The 22,162-nt window shown below is 39.5% G+C and overlaps 1 protein-coding gene across 3 annotated transcripts in view; it reads left to right on the top strand.

Moving 5' to 3' along the window:
* The window catches only part of LOC143846739 (uncharacterized), a 37,955-nt gene extending 17,643 nt beyond the window's left edge, over positions 1–20,312 (top strand). For all 3 annotated transcript variants that reach the window (XM_077355276.1, XM_077355275.1, XM_077355274.1), the window contains exon 9: positions 19,669–20,312. In XM_077355276.1, the coding sequence (XP_077211391.1) occupies positions 19,669–20,055 (387 nt within the window). In that variant the 3' untranslated portion in view covers positions 20,056–20,312. The remainder of the gene's footprint in view (positions 1–19,668) is intronic.
* Positions 20,313–22,162: the final 1,850 nt, after the last annotated feature.

Here is a 22,162-nt window from a genome sequence, read left to right as displayed (position 1 = left end):
TTAAGAGGCATTGAGAGTTTTACATTTGATTTGTTCTTCATAAGAGGCTCTTCGGCCCGTAAAGAAAGGTGAAGAAAAGGGTTTCCGATTCGGCTCGTGAAGAAAGGTGAATCATGTGTGAGGGTTTGATTCCCTTGCCAAGGCTTCGTGCGACGGGCTTCGGTTTGGCTCTTGAGAATGGAAAAGCTTATTGTAAGAGCTTCAAGATCAGGCTTGAAATCTCACCATAGTGGAGTACCCAAGGAGCCAAACTTGGAAGAGTGGAGTACGTCAAGTTCTGACCGAACCACTGTAAAATCTTGGTGTCCTTATTGTGGTGTGCATTGTCTTTCTCTCTCTCTCTTCCTTTCCTTCTCTTGCACCCGTGGTGATCGGTAATCTCTAACCTTACTTGTGTCTATGCCTTAATTGAACAAGGGTTAATAAATGCACTTGTGTTAAATGTTATAACTCTAATTGCATTATGATATCCATTTGAACAAGGGTTAGTAAATGTGCATGATTAGAAAGTTTAAATCCTAGCTTTTACTGATATACATATTTTAACAAGGGTTAGACTAATTAGTGCTTAATTAGAAGATTAATTTTTAATCTTCCTTAATTAAGCCTAAAATTTCTAATTGACCAATTCACCCCCCTCTTGGATTGTCACACCTGTATTTCATTTGGTATCAGAGCTTAGGCTTTTAAAGAGATTTTTAATTTTAAAAATCTACAAGAGAAAAGATCTGTGATAATCCCTATAGATTTTGAGAAGGGCCGATCCACCCTAATTCTTCCATTCTTTGATGGAACGAATTACAGAGCTTGGAAAGCACAAATGCAAACCTATCTCAAATCCATAGATAATGACATTTTAGATGTCATTAAAGAGGGAATTTTTTTTTCAAGGAAATGCACTGAAGGTGATATGAAATTGTTTTCCTTGAACTTAAAGGCTATGATTTTATTGTGTTGTGGTTTAACTCCAAACATTTTTAACAATATTTCAAATTGCATCAATGCAAAAGATCTTTGGACTTCATTAGAAAACACTTTTGAGAAAAATGTTTGTCTCTTTTCAAATGATACAATTTCTAGACAAAAAGAGATTTCAGAAAAATCTTTTGTAAATGAAGTTTCTTTCAAACATTTAATTTCTGATGTGGAAATTCAAATTGAAAATTTGAAATTGGAAATAACTGAATGTTTGAAAAGAAATGAAAAATTAAGTCAATTGAGCATATTTTTAATAAATAAAAATGTTGACTTATTTCAAAGATGCAATGCCTTTGAAAAAGAAATTAAAAGCCTTGAAATCACAAACATTGAACTTGTTGAAAAATATAAACATATTTGTGAAAATGAAGAACTCTCCATTAAGAATCAAAGACTTTATGAAGAAAAAGATAAACAACCTTCAAAGTCTTATGATTCTAATTGCTCCTCATCTACCAATCATAATTATTGTGGTAGAGTTGAGCATCACAATTTTGAGTGCAAGCTTGGAATTGTGAAATCTAACAAGTTTGTTTGGATAAGAAAATGTACACTCCCACAAACAAACTTGGATGGAACCAAAGGGATTTGGGTTCCAAAAGAGTCCCTCTAATCTAATTAGTGAATGAGTTAGTTTAGGGGCTATGCTAAATTGTTTTATCATTCACATTCATGCTAGATACTTTAAATTCATTGAATATATTTTGTATGTAGTTTTCTTGAGCTTAATGATATATCTTTTTAATTTTGAGCTTAAATGATCACATCTTTTTTTTATTTTTTGTGCTTATTGAATATCTTTTAGAAAAGCCTATCTAAGTGCAAATCACATCACTTGTGCACTTAGTATCCACATAGCAAATCCACAATAGAAAATTTAATGTGAAAACCATATATGTGCTTTCATGAAAATTAACCACCTTTTTGCCCTCGAGTTCAAATTGATCTTTTAAGTTCATTCCTTTCATCCTTGAACTCTATTTAGGACAATCTTGGCATTTTCTAGATCTCAGTATATTCAACTTAGGTAGAATATCATTTCTAGCAAAATTGAGTATTAAAAGTCATGTTTAAGGAAATCCACTCAAATCCTTTCTTAGATATCTCATTCGCCCTAGGTGAGTAAGTATGTTTATCACTATGCACCTAGTTGTCCTTCTAACGCACTCTTATGTGCTTGATGATTATCATTAAATGCATAAGAAATCTTGATGGGTTAAATTGATGTATTCCAAAAATGCTTAATATGAATATCCTCTCATGACTAAGATAAAATTATCTAGTCGTAGTAGTTCTTTTTGGAATGCATGTCTCCAAGGTGTTCATCACTTGACATTCTCTAGAAGTCTTTGGATTATTCTCTACAGTCCTTCATGAATATCTTTGTTTGTGGAGAGAATTGAAAATGAGTCTAGATTCAATGTATGAAACTCAATTGAGTAAAATTGAAAATGTCATAGGAATCTAGTACCATTGTTGGGTAGTTTCTCATTGTTGTGGTTATCATGTAACACATTGTGATAGGAACACTTGTTTCCCACACATCTTAGTTTTCCATAGGTCTTTTGCACTTTATGCTTAAATGCCCTATCTTTATATGGTGGTTTGTGTATGTAGGCATAGATGTTTTGGACCATGATCCTTGTGTCCAAACATGGTAGACTATCTATGAATGCTTTAACTTGCATGAGCCATGGATGTCTCTCTTAGACATGGGATTCTATTGATCCCTCTTAAAATGTCTAAGTTCTATAGATTTAAGCTTAATTGATAAGCTATATAATCTATAGTTATTTCTCCTTGTATGCTATTAGGTACATGGTAAAGATGATAAACTTAAATTTAAAAGCTACTCAATTGGTACTCTTAGTCCTCTTACCTAGTAAGTTGGAGAGTGTATACTCATCCTTAATTAAAACATCTAATTACTTTGGCTTTTAGCCAGCATCTTAACCATAATAAGCCATATGTGCCTTCTGTGTTATATATACATATATATTATTTGCACATATTTAGGGGGAGCATGGTTTGCTAGGTTGTCACCTCTTTTGTTATCATATGACTACCTATAGCAATCATGCTTTAGTGGCCCAAGGGTGGTTTGAAAATCATTCACCTTTAAATCCCTTGGTGTCTATGTGGTTGGACAGCCCTTTGGATTCATACATTGTATGAGTCACTTACAAAGGGAGAGCTATACATGCTCAATGTTTGTCCATCCACCTTATCATATGATGTGTGATGTGCATCACATATGATAAGCACACTCATGTGGAGCCACATTGCTCCATGTGTGTTGTAGTTGGGTTTTGTCCTATTATTTAAATTTGAGATCATCTCTCATCTTTTGACAGGATCCTCTTGCCTGTGCCTCAGTGCCATATCTTCTCAGGCCTTATTCTTATCTTGGATAGACTTGTACGTTTCTATCTCTGCCAATGATAAGTATCTTTTTCTAGAGTTTGACAAATCTCTAGAATTCTTCTTTATAGAATAGTGATTGAGATGATCATCCTATCTCCTATGAAGTAATTCTTATCATGTGCTCTTAAAGATAAGAACATCTTTAATCATGATAAGTTCCAATGGCTGTGCTTTTACATTCTTATCTATAGCCATTGTGTATTATCAGGCCTTGCATTATAAGAATTATCAAAGGCCAATGACAATCTCTTGGAAGAGGGATAATTTAAAAATATTCTTGAGTTTGTTATGTCCCATCATCTCTTCCAAGATTTTAGCTTCGGAGGACCTCACTTAGATCATATGTCCTTCGTAGCTTGTCTATGGTACTCGTCTCCTTCCGTCGTGCCAGATGTAATAAGATGGTAGATGTACTCAATTTTCCTCTGTCCATCTCTACATTCTTCCACAGTGAAGGATGAACAGAGACTAAGGAAATTGAAGACTCTGTCTAAAGGCTGGCATGTGCACTTCATGATCATCCTCTCAAGGATGACCCTTTGATGAAGGAGAAGAGTTAAAACAAATACCAAATCTTTCATCCGGAATGATTTGTCAAAAGATGCTCCCTTACATGGCAGAAAGGGTCAAGCATTGATCTAAGCTCTTCTAAACATTTATCAGTAGAAAAATCCCGGATAGAAGAAAAGAAGTTTAGTTTTACTTCTTTCGAAAGATTCCAAATACCACTTTTATCACTTCTTAAAGTAATAAAAGAAATGTGGTATTAATCTTCCATCTTGATCATGTATATTGAGCTTTATGGTCCTCATCTATGTATACATGGTCTTTTAGTTGCCATGGATATGTACCTCATTGATTTCATTCTCCTATCCATGTGCTTATTAGACCATCTGCCTTAAACTCATATTCTATGTCTAATAATCATCTATTCATATTCAAAGTGTGATTGGTTTATGAATGGAGCAATCCGAATGGTTAAAGGTGATTAATTAAATCATGGGCTCTATGTGCCTTGATCTATTACATTTAAATTAGATGCACTCAGTCAAGGGGAGCTTTCACTTTGATATGTGTAAATCTCTATTAGCAAGAAACAAGTCATCTCAAAAATGTTATATTATAGTTCAGATGCTCTGGAAGAGACTTGTCTGCTTATTGTCAAGAGATCCCCTACACAATGCAACTTGTGAACTTGAAAGTCATGTCTAATACTTGAGTATATCCTTGCTAAGGTAGAGACTTATCTTCTTACAAGTTGCAAATGAAGCCCAAGTGTTTAAATTACTCACCTTTTAAACCATTATGCATGGTCATGCCCTATCACCTAAGAAGCACGGGTACGGGTGCGGGGTACGGGTACGACACGACACGGGTACGCGGGTACGTGATTTTCCAAAAAACCCGGGTGCGGGTACGTTCAGGTACGTTAAATATTTATAAAAATTAAAAACAATTAAAGAACAATCAAATTACAATTAACATCAGCAAAATAGCAAAATCTAATATTACTCCATATTTCATGAGTTCCAACTTTAAGTACAAAATGTTACGATCACATCATTCATTAGATACAATGTCCGTCGCCTCATCTCCAATATCATCATCTACATCATCGGTAAAAACAACGGCTTCCAAATCCGGCTCATCGAGTGAAAGGCTAGCAACTTCAAGCACCCCAACATCCTCAAAAGAGTCAAATGAATCTCCACCTATGTCCCACATCCTCGTCTCTCCCTGTGCATACTGTGGAGATCGTCTTGATAGAAGACGGAGATTACTATGAACAAAAACCAAGTCCTGAGCCCGTTGTGGAGTTATCTTGTTCCTTCTCAAAGAATGCACAAAGGAGTAAGTGCTCCAATTCCTCTCGGCACAAGATGAAGACGAAGGCTGCATAAGAAGCTTCAAAGCTAAGCTTTGAAGCATAGGAGCACACGTACCGTGGACAGCCCACCAATCATGAGGCTCTAAAGTAGCTCGGTCATTGATAGAATCAACGTCATTGAATAATCTAGACTTCATAGAGAAGTGGGCAAACTCCACATTAGCCTTCGTGCGATCTGCTGAATTGGGAAAGTACCTTTTGAGGCACTTTACCCTCTCTGCATAAATCTCTGTATCCTTATGTGGAGGAACACGATTTGAACCGGCACTAAGCCATTCTTCGCTGTAATACCTTCAAGAATAGAAAAAATAATTTAGTTTCATGTTAAAAGTAGGAAATAAAGTTCACAATGAACATAACTATTAATCTAAATAAAATTTGAAGTCACCTAACCTTGGATTCAATGAATAAGCCAAGCAATGAAGCGAAGTGTTGCTCTTGTTCCAACGATCAAAAAGAATTTCTTGCACCACTTCATAAAAGCTAGATTCTTCTTCTTTTCTCTTTGCTTCCTTCCTATAGATTGCCGTCTTCACTTTCTCAATCATCGTGTCCCACATATCATAAACCAAATGAAGACAAGGCTTATCCGTGTCACACTCTCTTAGCATGTCATACATAGGAGATGTAAAAGAGAGTATGTAATCGATAGAATCCCACCAAATGTCATCTAACACCTTCTCTTTCACAAACTTTGCTTTTCCTACATCATCATCTCGATAGCAATTCCATTTGTCACTAATCACCATTGATTGTAGACCTTGCTTTAAGAGTTTAAATCGCTTAAGCATCACAATAACACTCGCAAAGCGAGTCTCGGCAACGGAAAGCAACTTCAAACTATTGAAGTCGTTGAATATGGCCAATCTCATCGAATGATTCATGATGAAATTCTTCACTAGCATGACATCTCCCGCAATATCCGAGATCCAACTACATTCTCTATAGACAATTTGATTTACTTCCACATTCTTTGCCGCACAAATGTTCTTCAAAGCAAGATTGAGTGTGTGCACCACACACGGGGTCCAAAATATGGAAGGAAATTGAGCTTCAACAAGTTGTCCGGCCGCCTTGCAATTTGGAGCATTATCGGTAACTACTTGGACAACCTTATCATGTCCAACCTCATTAATGACTTCCTTCAATAAGTTAGCAATGAAATGCTTGTCTTTTGTCTCCCCCGAACAATCTATCGCCTTAAGAAACATAGCTCTACCTTCCGATACCGCCATGAAGTTAATGAGAGGCCTCCTCTGTGAGTCGCTCCATCCATCACTAACAATGCTCACGCCTTTCTCCCTCCACGTGTCTCTAATAGGTTGCAACAACCTATCAATATTAGCCCTCTCTCTTTGAAGTAGAGTTGTCCTAAGCAAGTTGTACCCCGGAGGCAAATACCCCGAAAGTGCATTGTTGGCGGCAAAAGTGTAGGAACTAGCATAGTATGGGTTTCTTGCTAGGTGAAAGGGCAAGCCACCGGAGTAAAACATCCTAGCAATCTCGGCATGTAGTTGATCACGGGCCGCCATGTTGAAAGCTTTTTCAAGTGCACTCACATTTCCACTTGTCTTTCTCTTCTTCAAATCATAACTTGGAGCCACAAACATACTTGTGCAACCCAATGATCCAATACTCGACGATGGCGGCAATGACACTTTCTTGGGAGCATTTTGCTTCATAATCTCTTTGCATTCTTCCTCAAACCTTTGCATTGCAAGTAGATCACTTGCTTTCACTTTAGGACATGGTCCGATTCCTTGTCCCGCTATCTTCAACAAGTGCGCCCTAACCCTTGTGTAGGAGCTACTGAAACTCTTACTGCAAAAATTGCATTGCCACCTCACATTCCCTCCACCCTTAGGATCTTTATCAAATCTAGAGACATGCTTCCATAAAGGCTTCGACAAATCTTCATCAGTAGAAGACGTATGTGCGGTTTGGGCGGCGCTACTAGCACCGGATGAAGACATTCTAAAATCTATTAAACAACAAAAACAATTTTAGTACACAACGTTGCAACCCAACAAAACAAGGGACTCTAATTCTCAATTACACAAATTGAAACAAACAAGGTTACAACTTACAAGGCAACACCAATTGTAAATTTGTATACACAACCAAACATACCCATGTAAATTAAACAATTGTATACACAACCAAACATACCCATATAAATTTAAAAGGCAAGTGGCAAATGGCAAATGGCAAATGGCAATCCAATGCAATGCAATTATAAATTTATAATGAAGCAATTTTAGACTCTCAAGTCTCAAGTCTCAAGTCTCAACAGGTATTGGCGTATTGCATCCAAAAATCAGTTTTGGACTCTCAAGTCTCAACAGAGTAACAGACAACAGGTATTTGCACCTAAAAATAAGTTTTGTACTCTCAACAGTCAACAGCCAACAGGTATTGCACCCAAAAATTTAGTTTTGGACTCTCAACAGCCAACATGTATTGCACCCAAAAATCAGATTTGGATTTTGAGAACAGATTGTGAGTCCGAAGCTGATTCTTGGACTCAAAATTAGATTCAACAGATTGTGAGTCCAAAAATCTGCTTTGGATTCACAATCTGTTCTCAAAATCCAAAAGTCAAAACACACAGGGCCCAATAATCATTAATCTGTTTTTATTTTTGGACTCAAAATCGATTGACAAAATCCAAAACAACCAGGGCCCAATAATCTGTTTTGGACTCAAAATCGATTGACAAAATCCAAAAAATGTTCTCAAAATCCAAAACCAAAACAGATTAATGATTATTGGGCCCTGTTTGTTTTTACTTTTGGATTTTGAGAACAGATTGTGAATCCAAAGCAGATTTTTGGACTCAATAATTTGTTTTGGAATCAAAATCGATTTACAAAATCCAAAAAAAAAAAAACAGAGAGAGAAAGAGATACAGACAGAGAGAGAGAAACACAGAGAGGGAGAGAGAGACAGAGGCACAGAGAGATAGAGTCACAGAGAGAGACGGAAACAGAGAGAGAGAGAGAGAGTAATAGAGAGAGAGAGAGATAGAGCCTGAGAGAGAGAGAGGAGAGAGAGAGAGCACGGGGAGAGAGAGAATCACAGAGAGAGAGAGAGAGTAACAGAGAGAGAGAGAGCACGGGGAGAGAGAGAGAGAATCACACAGAGAGAGAGAGAGAGCACGGGGAGAGAGAGAGAGAATCACAGAGAGAGAGAGAGAGAGAGAGAGAGAGAGAGAGAGAGAGGGTTACCTTTAATGGCCGTCGGAGGGGAGGGATTCGCCGGAGTGGAGAGACCTCGTCGGATCACCAGAGAAGATGGGTTAGCTAGGGTTTCGAGAGAGGAAGAGAGGATTTGGGTATTTCAGAAAATCGATCGTTTTTTTTTCTTTTATTTGTTTTCAAAACAAACCCCCCAATATGTTATAAAGCCACCCCCCCTGTTTAATTCAAAACCCACCTTTTTAATTCAAACACCCCCCTTTTTATTTAAAAACCCACCCAAACGTGTCGGGCACGCGTGGGTGTGCACCCACGACGCACCCGACACGCACCCACAACAGAAAATTTTGGTTTTTTTAAAAAAAAAAGAGGGGTGCGCACCCGGGACGTACCCGGGGCGTACCCGAACGTACCCGCACCCCATACGTGTGGGGTACGGGTACGGACCCCCCGGGAGAGTACCCGTGCTTCGGAGCCTATCACATGTTTCACCTAGGGCCAATGACAAATAAATAGGGGGAGAGCCAAATGGTTGCTTTTTCATGATTATATAGACCATTGTGATATGCTCACATAGTCTATTGCCCCCATAATTGTGCTCAACTTACATATTTAAAAAAAAAATAAATATTAATTCTGCTTATCATGCATTTCACTTTGTTTTCATTTTGATAAGCATCATATGAGCTTCATTGACACATCATATACTCTTTGAATAACTCTTATGAGTTGTTCTTCATCTTGACACCTCACTTGCACTCACACTTGCATATCCCTACCTTTTTGCTGTTGCCAAAATGGGGAGAATTTTGGGAATTTATTACGTAGTCCAATTGTATATGCACCACATGGTTTATATTCATTTATTATACTTGTGCATATAGTGAGGGGGAGCATTGCTTCGTTGTTTATAGTGTTTAAATGCTCATTCATATATTTGTCTAAGATCTCCTGCCTCCCTAATCAATTTGTATGCTATCATAAAAAAGGGGGAGAATGTAAGCCCAAGGGTTCCTGAAAATCCAAGGGTGGTCCCGAAATGGCAACTAATGAGGAGTGCAAATTTAGGTTCCTAACAAGTTTTAATCTTTTGAAAACCTCAAACCTAATTTTGTAGATGAAGGGATCAAGGAATGAATATTAAGCACACAAGTTAAATCCTAAGTGCAATGCAAATGTAGAGCAAAAGATAAGAGAGAGTGCACCCGAGATTTAAGGTGGTTCGGTCCTCAAAACGCGAGGCGTACTCCACTCCACCAACCAAACCCGTTGATGGCTTCACTAAGGATTCCTTTAATGGCGAGGAATCAACCCAATTACAATTTGGTTCGGCTCCGCCTCGCAAGACTTGCCACGAACCGGAGAAAGCTCCGCGTCTCCTCGCACTCGCTCTTGGGATGGCTCCGCGTCCCCTTCGCACTGGCCCTCTAGGGATGGCTCCGCGTCCCTTCGCACTGCCCAAATACAATCTTAGAATAAGAAAGAAAGAACTAAAAAATCCCTCACAAGGGTTTACAACTTTGAATAAGATGTACAAATTGAGCCTAATGATCCAAATCCTAATCTTAGAGGATGAGAGGCATAAACAAGCTTTGATTCACTCTTGGGATATTCAAATAGAGTTTAAGAGTGTTAGGATTGATAATTTGGAAGTTTAGAATACCCATATATATAGGGAAACCCAATATGACCATTTGAGGGGCATTGTCGTAAATCTGGCAAAGTCCCAACGGTCACATTTTTCTTCCCGTTATAGTGGTCTCGTAGTTCCGAGAAAAAATCTCGAAGTTCCGGGAATACAAACAGAATTGAGAAAATGTTACTGGACCATTTCTCGGAGCTCCGAGGAATCTCTCGGAGTTCCGAGAAGCCTATGTCAAGCACATTTTCAATTTGTGTTTTTGGGCTTCCATCTTTACACCAAGTTGGGATTGTTATGAGGGTTCCAAAGTGTTGGAACACCACAAAGACAATCTCTTAGACATTTAGGGTGTGTGAGATTAACTTAATTTATGCCTCTTAAAATCTAATACTAAGATTGGATCTTATACATTCTATTAGACTTCGGTCTTCAATAGATTCTTCAAGTCTTCAATTGTCTTGGATCTCTGATGTCTTCGGCCTTCATAATGTGGTCCAATGAGAGCTTCTTGGCCTCAATCCAAGCAATCTTGTCTTGACACCATTATGATGTACAACTTAGACATTCAAACACATTAGTGATCTTAAATCACTTGTGTATTGGAATCATCAAAATAAGATGGGAATGCCAAGGTGGAAACCATTGGGCTTACAATCTCCCCCTTTTTGATGATGACAAGCACAAGAGATTTTCCATTAAAAGCATGCATATATTTCCTTAACCTAGATTTCTCTCCCCCTTTCGCATCTATAAAAAAGATGGGGTAGAAGAAAAACAAAGGCATAAAATTTACAAATTTAAGCTCCCCCGTTTTCAAGGAAAAAGACAAACATAGAACCCCCTATTTAGAATTTTTATTCAACATAAGAGGGGATATTTAATTAACCATAAAAAGATATTCAATTTTAAGCATAAGCCCCTAATCTAAGAACATATGAAGAGAATCATATGGGGGCTTTGGGAACCCAAGATTTCTTGGTTGCACCATAATCCCTAATCTTAGATGCACATTGGAATTGGTAATGACCATTAATTCCACAATAATGGCATCTAACATGAGGGTTAGATAAACTAGTCATATCATAATGTGCATGATTAGGTCTTTGACTAGTCTTCTTCAAGATTATGTCTATAATCTTACCACCATTTAAAAAACCATGGAGACATAATCTTAACCTTTCATTTTCATTATGAAGATGGGTTATTTGGCATCTTCATAAGTTTTGGAAGAGCTTACCATATCTTGAATTTGGCAAGTTTTCTCATCCAAACAACCCTTAAGGATTTTAATCTCAAGTTTAACATTTTCAAGTTGTGCTTGAGATTTGGATATGGAAGAGGATGACTCATTTTTCAAAAAATCAAGTTCATTTTCTAATTTTGAAATAGATTTTTTAAGAACCTTATTTTTAGAAATTTGAGAATCCAAGGTTGAGCATAATTCATCATAAGATATGTTTTCACTATCACTACTTGATGAATAGCAAGAGGGGTTAGAATTTACCTCAACATCATGGGAGAGAGCCATGAGGCAAAGATCATCTTTTTTATCTTCCCCTTTGCTTGAACTCTTGTCCGACGTGCTTTCCCCATCCCAACCGGCTGCAAGAGCCTTGTGTTTCTTCCAATCCTTCTTTCCCTTGTATCTTGAGGAAGATGACTTGAGAAGTGGACACTCCGGTTTTATGTGTCCCGTCTTCTTACAATTATAGCACTTAATTCCTCCTTCTACTTTACTTTCTTCTTCTTTTTATCCTTTTTGTGTTGCTTTCTCCATAAGCTTTTAAATTTCCTTAAAGCTTCTTCCTCATCGCTATCCGCATCACTTGATGATGAGTCCGTCTTGGAGGCCTTTAGAGCTAGAGATCAGTTTTCTCTTTCTTTCTCTTTCGGCTTCTTCTCTTCTTGACGGCTAGTGAGGAGCATCTCATGAGTGATTAGAGATCCTACAAGCTACTCCATAGATAGCGTCTTGAGATCTTTTGATTCTTGGATGGCGGTGACTTTTGGGTCCCAATAAGGAGGAAGTGACCTAAGCAACTTACTCACAAGCTCATCAGTAGGATAAGATTTACCAAGATTAGCTAATTCATTAGAAATTTTAGAGAATCGGGTATACATATCGGAAATACTTTCATTTTGACCCATTCTAAACATTTCATATTTGTTCTTTAACAAGTTTATTTTGGAATCCTTAACTTGTGATGTTCCCTAATGGGTAACGGCAAGTGTATCCCAAATAACCTTGGCGGAATAAAAAAGAGCAACTCGATTAAACTCCTCCGTAGATAAGGCGCAAAACAAAGAATTTATAGCTTTGTAATTTAAATTTGCGTGCCTTTTCTCTACGACACTCCATTCTTCAAATGGTTTGGAAGGCAAAATGTATCAATTTTCAACAATGTGCCAAAGTTCCACATCTATCGAAAGAAGATAGATGCGCATCATTGTCTTCCAATGTCCATAGTTGGACCCATCAAAGAAAGGAGGTCTAGTTGTGGAATGGCCTTCCGGAAGTCCAGTTCCATTTTTATCCGCCATTTCACAATTAGAAAGTTGCCAAAGATGATGATCTTTCCCTTGTTGGAAACAAAAAATTTCTAAAGATTTTTAGAAAAGAAAATCTTTTAAGAGCCAAGGCTCTGATACCAAGTGAAAATCCAAGGGTGGTCCCGAAATGGCAACTAATGAGGAGTGAAAATTTAGGTTCCTAACAAGTTTTAATCTTTTGAAAACCTCTAACCTAATTTTGTAGATTAAGGGATCAAGGAATGAATATTAAGCACACGTTAAATCCTAAATGCAATGCAAATGTAGAGCAAAAGATAAGAGAGAGTGCACCCGAGATTTAAAGTGGTTCGGTCCTCAAAACGCGAGGCGTACTCCACTCCACCAACCAAACCCGTTGATGGCTTCACTAAGGATTCCTTTAATGGCGAGGAATCAACCCAATTACAATTTGGTTCGGCTCCGCCTCGCAAGACTTGCCACGAACCAGAGAAAGCTCCGCGTCTCCTCGCACTCGCTCTTGGGATGGCTCCGTGTGCCCTTCGCACTGACCCTCTAGGGATGGCTCTGCTTCCCTTCGCACTCGCCCAAATATAATCTTAGAATAAGAAAGAAAGAACTAAAAAATCCCTCACAAGGGTTTACAACTTTGAATAAGATGTACAAATTGAGCCTAATGATCCAAATCCTAATCTTAGAGGATGAGAGGCATAAACAAGCTTTGATTCACTCTTGAGATATTCAAATAGAGTTTAAGAATGTTAGGATTGATAATTTGGAAGTTTAGAATACCCATATATATAGGAAAACCCAATATGACCGTTTGAGCGGCATTGTCGTAAATCTGGCAAAGTCCCAACGGTCACATTTTTCTTCCCGTTATAGTGGTCTCGGAGTTCCGAGAAAATATCTCGGAGTTCCGGGAATACAAACAGAATTGAGAAAATGTTACTGGACCATTTCTCGGAGCTCCGAGGAATCTCTCGGAGTTCCGAGAAGCCTATTTCAAGCAGATTTTCAATTTTTGTTTTTGGGCTTCCACCTTTACACCAAGTTGGGATTGTTATGAGGGTTCCAAAGTGTTGGAACACCACAAAGACAATCTCTTAGACATTTAGGGTGTGTGAGATTAACCTAATTTATGCCTCTTAAAATCTAATACTAAGATTGAATCTTATACATTCTATTAGACTTTGATCTTCAATAGATTCTTCAAGTCTTCAATTGTCTTGGATCTTTGATGTCTTCGGCCTTCATAATGTGGTCCAATGAGAGCTTCTTGGCCTCAATCCAAGCAATCTTGTCTTGACACCATTATGATGTACAACTTAGACATTCAAACACATTAGTGATCTTAAATCACTTGTGTATTGGAATCATCAAAATAAGATGGGAATGCCAAGGTGGAAACCATTGGGCTTACAGTTCCCATGGGCTAATCATTCACCTTACCTTCGTGTTTTAATGCTAGCAAACCAAATTGATTAGCATTTATGGACTGATGTGTTGCTTTGAGGTGTTGTATTGTATACATGATTTTCATGTCATAATCGCCATTACACAACTCTTCACAACACATGACTTGTGGATCAAGGATCAAAGGAACCAAGAGCTCGCACCTACATTGGAGTCATCCTCATTTGAAGATGCTCAAGTAGCTCATCATGAAGATCCCACAAGTTCGTAAGCAAGTGTCAAGAAGGAGCTTCGAGTTGAACATGTCATGGTGACACCTCATATACCTCAACATGCATTGAAGATTGGAATCCAAGTCATCTCAAATTTTATTGGGCCGGTCGACCGGGTTAATCCGGGCGACCACGGATATGTGTCTGTTTCAAAACAAAACAATCCTACATGGTTTGGGCGGGCGACCGCCGTGGGTCGGTCGACCGGGATAGGTTTTATGAGCCAAATTTTTGAGCAAACAGTTAGCCCTCGCCGGGCGACCGCCATGTGGCCGGTCGACCGTGACGGTAAAAAATTTGAAAATAGAATAGGGCGACCGATAGGGGCGGGCTACCGTTGCGGTCGAGCAAACTAGCCGTTGAGGCGTTTTCTGCTTGACTTTTTCAAGCCATTTTTTACAGTTTTACCCTAAACGGTCATATTTTCAAATATACTATATATACATGATTAAAACCTATCTCCACATGCCTTTGAACATTTGAGAAAGATCAAATCCCATTTCTCTTTGAGCTTCAATATTTTTATTTCAAAAGCTAAAAACCTCTTTGATCTTCCATTTCTACATTCTTTCAAGAGGCACTCCGTAGGGCTTTTATCTTTGCTAGCTTTAGGAGTGATTGTGAGCTTTCAACTTTGTAATCCGCCTATTAAGAGGCATTGAGAGTTTTACATTTGATTTGTTCTTCGTGAGAGGGTCTTCTCTTCGGTCCGTAAAGAAAGGTGAAGAAAAGGGTCTCCGATTCGGCCCGTGAAGAAAGGTGAATCATGTGTGAGGGTTTGATTCCTTTGCCAAGGCTTCGTGCGACGGGCTTCGCTTTGGCCCTTGAGAATGGAAAAGCTTATTGTAAGCGCTTCGAGATCAGGCTTGAAATCTCACCATAGTGGAGTACCCAAGGAGCCAAACTTGGAAGAGTGGAGTAGGTTAAGTTGTGACCGAACCTCTATGAAATCTTGGTGTCCTCATTGTGGTGTGCAATGTCTCTCTCTCTCTTCCTTTCCTTCTCTTGCACGTGTGGTGATTGGTAATCTCTAACCTTACTTGTGTTTATGCCTTAATTGAACTAGGGTTAGTAAATGCACTTGTGTTAAATGTTATAAACCCTAATTGCATTATGATATCCATTTGAACAAGGGTTAGTAAATGTGCATGATTAGAAAGTCTAAATCCTAGCTTTTATTGATATACATATTTTAACGAGGGTTAGACTAATTAGTGCTTAATTAGAAGATTAATTTTTAATCTCCCTTAATTAATCCTAAAATTTCTAATTGACCAATTCATCGCTTCTCTTGGATTGTTACACCTGTATTTCAACAACGATTCTAGTAAACATGTTTTCTTGAGCAAAAGGACATTGAAAGGGTCCATGGGGCATAGCTCTGATTATTCTTGAGATGGCCAGTCTTTGTTCTGTGATTAAGCTTATGCAAAATCATCATCTACTAGTGGAAAATGAAACTGCTGGTGTTTTGGCTAGGGTAGGCATTGATCGACAACATAGTATACACATCATATTGGGGCTTGCATGCTAGTATCTAAATCTCCATCTCTGTTGCTACTTACTGGTCTTTATTGACTTGTTAGTTTTTGTTCTGTGATGGTGATTAAATTAGCTTGCTTCGTTGTAAATGTTTCTAGAAATCAAACCCAATCTGTCATGGTGCACATTCCAAGGAAATTCACATCTATCACTCAGTTTTACCATCTTTTTGTATCTTTGTCATGTGTTTGCATACTTCTACTCATGATGCAGCTCTGCGCCAAACTCAAAAGGATTTATTACATTTGAAGTCGGAATTCATCTAATTTCACAGAAATCTTCTATTATATTGGTTGTAAAGGTCAAATCAGTGTTCAAAAATCTGGGCTTGATCCTTTTAGGATTCTTCTTATGTCTATGTCTGTTCTTGCTTAGTAAATGACCCCAAGGCTGATTTTTTTCATAATATTGGAGTTCTGATACAAAAAATAGTGTCCAGACCGTGGTCAGCCACCGAATTCTGAGTCAAGTTTCTTAACATTTGTTTCAGATAGGTTTTTTTTAGAAGAAAATGGTAAAAGGCAAACAGAATGCTGAGGAAATTTGGGTGGCTACCAGATAGGTTTCGAGGAAAAAAAAGAAAAAATTGGGTTAGAAGAAGATGAAGATGGGATTGAACACTACCGAGAGTGCAAGCTATGATGTTAAAATCTTATGATTTAGCTAGAAAATGAATCTAACTACTCGGGAACGGAAAGTGCTGGGCATATGGAAGAAAAGAGAGCGTGAAAAGCTTGGGGGTTGGAAATGCTGCAAATGTGGAATCCACAATTTTAGAAGGCAGGTAGAGTGCTGGGGATATGGTAAGATATGGTCATCTCTGGATGTGAACTATGAAAGAGTGAGGATTGAACCAATTTCTTATGAAACAAAAAAGAAGGCAAGAAGGGCTTCAGATGATGTAACTGAAGGAAACTCTCCGAAGGTTCCTGAAGTCTCATGCCAGAATATTGTGTTGGGAGATCCTGAAAAATGGAGATATTGTGCCGATGGCGTCTATTAAAGGTACCAACCGGAGTCAGCAAGAAACTCTCCGTTTGTGGAGCTCTGTTCATGGACGAAAAATTTTGACCGTATGGAAGAGGTGGATTGGTGGAGCATTTCTGGTATACCTCCTCATGCTTGGTGTTTAGAAAATTTTCTCAAAATCGGTAGAAAGATTGATAGGGTGATCGAATCGGACACTTCATGTAAATCGGGAAGGGGCTCCTTGAGGGCTAAGATTCAAATTGTAACTAGCTGTGAATGCCCGGTGGTGGTAGCTATTCCGGTCTGTATTGAGGGGATAACGGTGTGGGCAAAATGTACAAAATCTTCCCTGAGCCATGAAAATGCTGAGAGGGTGAGCTTGTTGGACAATAGTGATTCGGTGGCCTTGGATGATGAATATGGTGTTGATGGCTTGTCTCGGAGATCAGACGGGCTGCCGGAGGAGAGGAATGTGCCGTTGGGGGTGCACGATAGAGAAGGGCTGGAGGGCGCACCTTTACAGGCGCAAGTTAGATCCAGGGTGCAGGTTAGAAATGGTTTTGAATTTCAAAATCAAGTGGCACGTGTTAAAAGGCCAGAAGCGAATGATGGGCGGGAGGTCAGTTTAGGAGATTCGTGTCGTATGGAATACATCTGTCGAGGTTTTAATGAGAATTTCTCGGATTTTCCAATGATCGGTATTCAAGAATTGCCGGGAGTCCCACGTGAAAGCATACCTTGTGTAGGTGAGATTGAGAATACAAGAGTGGACTCTTTTGCTAAAGGACCCGTGGATGACTCGTTGGGCCATGGGTGTGGGCCATTTAGTGGGCTGACAGAACATCTGATTCAGTTAGTCAATAATATTGTCGGATTGTTGGAAAATTCTACTAGTTGCAATGTTGGGCCCTGTACGCCAACGAAATCTTTGCGGAGAAGAATCCCATCTGGGGTTCTGTCGGACGTAATTAGAAGTGGTTGTCGTCAGGGCATGCCCTCAGACATACCAGCCGATGCTGTATATCAGAGAATTGATGATGCACTCTCAGACACGATTACAAAGAATGCTCCGATCCCTGACCACTCGGTTGGACTGGATAGAACAATTGCCTGGAGATGTCTCAGTTCCTATGTTCTGGGTAGAGGGGTCGATACTATATGGGGCAATTGCAACAGAACACAGCTGGAGTTGGGGGCTTATAACCCTTACGATGTGTCCAAAGAAGCACTGGACTTCCAGGAGATTCCTGTTGAGGTCTATGATACAGAGGAAAATAGGTGCTCTGACCTAGGGAAATCCATCAAGTTGGCTACGGAGTTGCAGGAAGAGATTCAGATTGAGGAGTCTCGGGGGGCAGAATTACATCAGGTGGAGCGGAATGAAGTCAAAGGAAGCATCGGAGGAATTGTTGAAAATTGTGGCGAGCCACCAGATGGCAAACATGTGGAGGCATGTGGTGGAATCTTGGAAGCATCACGGCATGCCTCAATTGTTGCAAATATAACTATTGCACATGGGCACCTCGCTAATGATCAAGCACTTATATTCATGGAAGATAGGGGGGCTGAGGCAAATGAATCTCCATTGCTGCATCCAATATATAAACCAACGCAGGGTGGAGTAAGATTGGAGGGATCTGACCTAGGGATGTTGTATAAGGAGAATGTGAAGTTTACACGTAAGTTGCTTAAGGAGACAGAAAAAAAGGGATCGTTTGGGTTGTCAAAAACAGAAAATTTCGGGAAGGGGGAAAAAGAAATATAAAACCTTGCAGTGGGCGAGGTCGAAAGGTTTCTTTGGGCGATGCCATCATATTCGAAAATAAAGACTCTGGAACACTAGGGGGCTGGGGATGGAGAGGAAGCTATAAGCGGCAAAGGAGATCTGCCGTAGGAGAAAACCGGATAACTCTGATATTATTGAATCAACATCATTAATCATTAACGGTATTTGGGGTCGGAATAATCGTCAACGGCTTGGATTATTTCAAGCCGCATGGGAATTGGTAGAATCTTCCGGGATTTAGAGGGCCAAACTCTAATCTCATTGTGTTTCTTAGATACTTCTGACTGGGAAAAAGTTGTGAGTTCGATACGAAGGTTTCTGTACTGGAGTTGAGGAGTGGGGAGTGGGTATTGATGGTTTAAGAATGGAAATATCTGCACTATCAAAGGAGGCTTGTGGGACCTGGGTCTGTTGATGTGTGGGGGTTAGTTTTGTCCCCTTTCAAATTAGTAGATGAACAATTTGAAAGGGAAGTGAAATAGTTATTCGGCATGGTGGCAGTGTATGGAAATGTGGACCTACCTGTAGTGGTTGACCCAGAAGATCTTTTCTTTTGGTTTCTACTGGCCTAGGAGCATGCTCCTGGCCACCCTTAATTTATTCTATGTAATGCAAGTAGGGACCCCTGGTCACCAATGTAATCTTCATAGTATCAATGAAATTGTCAATTTTCAAAAAAAGAATAGGTTTTTTTTAGAGGGTAATCACATTAAGAAAAAACAGATTACGTAAGGATGAATTTTCCCATCAGTCTATAGTTAACATAAAATCTGAGCTATTGTTACACTATTGAAAAGTCATCCCTAATGATTAAACCGCCGCGATCGGTTCCTTGCTTGGCTAACGTGTCTGCTTCCGAGTTAGACGAACTCCATTAATGTTGCAGCTTCATTTTGATTAAACTACGTAGGTCCTATTTGTCTTGGAGAGTTGATCAAGGTTACATTTTGATTAAACTACTTAGGTCCTATTTGTCTTGGAGAGTTGATCAAGAACCTGATGTCTTCTTGTACCTCTTATTATTGATATAAATATTTGTGATGCAGATACCAACGACAAGGGCTAAATCTCCGAAGCTTGGCCGCCAGAAGGGTTCACCAACAGCCAATGGGGAAGGAAACAACAGCCGTACCCGTCCGACAGCCCGGCTGAGCCTCGACGAGAGAGCCTCCCGGAACAGCCCCACCAAAGAATCCACCCCACAAATTAAGAAGCAGCATAGAAAGTCTCTCCCCAAATTGCCATCTGAAAAATCCACATTGTCAAATCCAGTAAACGAAACTCCTAAACAACAGGCTGAAGAACACAAATTTGATTCCTGGGTGGATCCAGATGCTGAACTAGATGAGCCCTCGGCAATTGAAGAGCAACCAAAGCCTGCCGAGCAGGACACTGTAAATGAAGAAACTTCATCTTGCGAGCCTTCCACATAGCAGCAATGAAAGAGGGTGTGGTGTATTCAAAGAGCTCTAATAAAAGATGAAGTCGCCGTTATGACTAGAATCACTACTGATGGACTGACGAAGTCGAGTAGGGGATTTGTCTTATGGGTGGTTGTTGATGTTTCCTGTTTATAATCCTGCAAGTGAGGTAGCCTGGCTCTTGTGTTTGTATTTGCAATTAGAACTCATCCTTGTATTTGCAGTACTGTATTTTTATTTTATTTTTTCAAATATGTATTTCCTTTTCATTGACTGATTTTTTCATGGGATGTAGCTCTTCGACACCAATTAGTGCAGTTGTAAGTGTAGTAGGGAAAGGGACGCACCAAAAGCTAGTTGCCGATAGTTTAAAAATGCTTCACATTATTGAAACTGCCTTGTTGCCTACACGGTTAATAAAATTTGCCTGTTCTGGCGTCGCATTCAAAGAAATCCCATGATAAGACATAATTCTTACAAACTTAGTTTCAAGCGCTTGAAATAAGAAAAGATCTCATCAGACTCATTTTTGTTGAACAAGCATATGTTGCATATGTGCTTGGGGATGGGGATGGGGATCGGTGATACGATGGGTCACCACACGGCGGCTTGGTGGGTTAAGGTCACATGTCTTGGGGAGATCTCATTATAAAGATGATGGCGAGCAAATGATGGCTTGCGAACATTTTGGGAAGTATTTTTCATCATGCATTCATGCTTGATCAAGGCTCTAGAAACATCGGCGCTTGCGATCCAACAGTATTCGTAAGACCTATTGCAGTACACGTGACAGAGGATCCTTGCTATACAATGTCGTTTACCTTTCAACATAAACGATGCTGGCCTTAAGAGATACTTCTGTAAGAAAATATACCGTTGATTTTGTTCCTAGTCATTTTCTAATATTGCGGCTAAAATTCACCAACCAATGAGGAGCCGACATGTAGCACTTGATCATTTAAAGGTGGTAGGGACAAAAGGGTAATTTCACATCCCAAACTTCCAGAAACCGCGAATCACATTAGCAAGAATTCCAGCGAGCCCCCCTTTCAGAGAATCACCTCAAATATAAACGGGTCTACTCTGGAAAAGGCCCCAGAAAGGCAAGATCCGTTAAAGGCTCTATACTCTAGTCTATCAAAGAGGGATAGACTTTGAGGTGCACATATCTTATAATCACACCATTAGAGTGTATGCCCTGACAGCCAGTTGTTGTAGTATTGAAACCATTATTTTAATTAGAATATATTGTTTCATGACATCTATTGGGTACTTGACAAGAGTGTGTGTTGTGCTTCTTGACATAACATTTGTCCTTAGGTAGCAGCATAGGATTGGTCATGCACATAGAGAATGTTTGGCAGGGAGATATGACCTTCCAGTTCTTTGCAGACCTAGAAGTTCCTGGTTGGGGTCGAGATTGGACATCTTGTGCCTGTACATAACCAGCATCAGACATGCGTCCATACAGTCATTGGGGTGGCCTATCTCGGTCGCTGGGATAGTGGACCCTAAGCAAGTTAGAATGCATGCAATGAATGGTTCACGCACTGAATGAATCACTTTGCAGAATAGCCTATGCACGAGGATATGGATAAGGTGTCAATCAGGACCTTCATATGTTTGTAGACCCAAGGTGTCGTTTTAGTCTGTGGGCGCGCCTTAAGACTTTAGTCTATCTCAGAGTAGTCCTCGGTCTGGGATTGCAAGGGGTAGTGCTAGGTCATCGAGTAACCCATGTGATCAATAGTGATTCCCAATTAGGAATCCTCCACCTCCCTTACAGAGAAAAGTCATTTACAGCGTCGATCTCAACGAAAGCTATTAAGTACTGGTGGCCAGTCGGTTTGATAAATTGTTTATCAAAGGTTTTCAAAAAACAATGGTTGTTTTCAATGGTGTTTGCAAATGCATTTGCGGGCCCAAGTTAAAAGATTGAAATGTATACCGTTAGGTAGGCTCAGGGGCTAATTGATGTCCACCCCCGTAGGACCCAACTCAGTAAATGAGGATTGGAGGAAGGATGTACACATTGGAAGTGATTAGGGGTAAGTTGATCTGATGGTCATCTTCAGGGTAATGTCCTCCCGTAGGGTCCACTTGCCTGATGCGATCGCAA

The sequence above is a fragment of the Tasmannia lanceolata genome, unplaced genomic scaffold (genome assembly GCF_043159265.1).
Source record: "Tasmannia lanceolata isolate RefF3 unplaced genomic scaffold, GAP_Taslan_0.1 ptg000015l, whole genome shotgun sequence".
Lineage (NCBI taxonomy): Eukaryota > Viridiplantae > Streptophyta > Magnoliopsida > Canellales > Winteraceae > Tasmannia > Tasmannia lanceolata.
The sequence above is the reverse complement of the archived record's forward strand: the minus strand, read 5'-3'. Positions and strand labels throughout refer to the sequence as shown.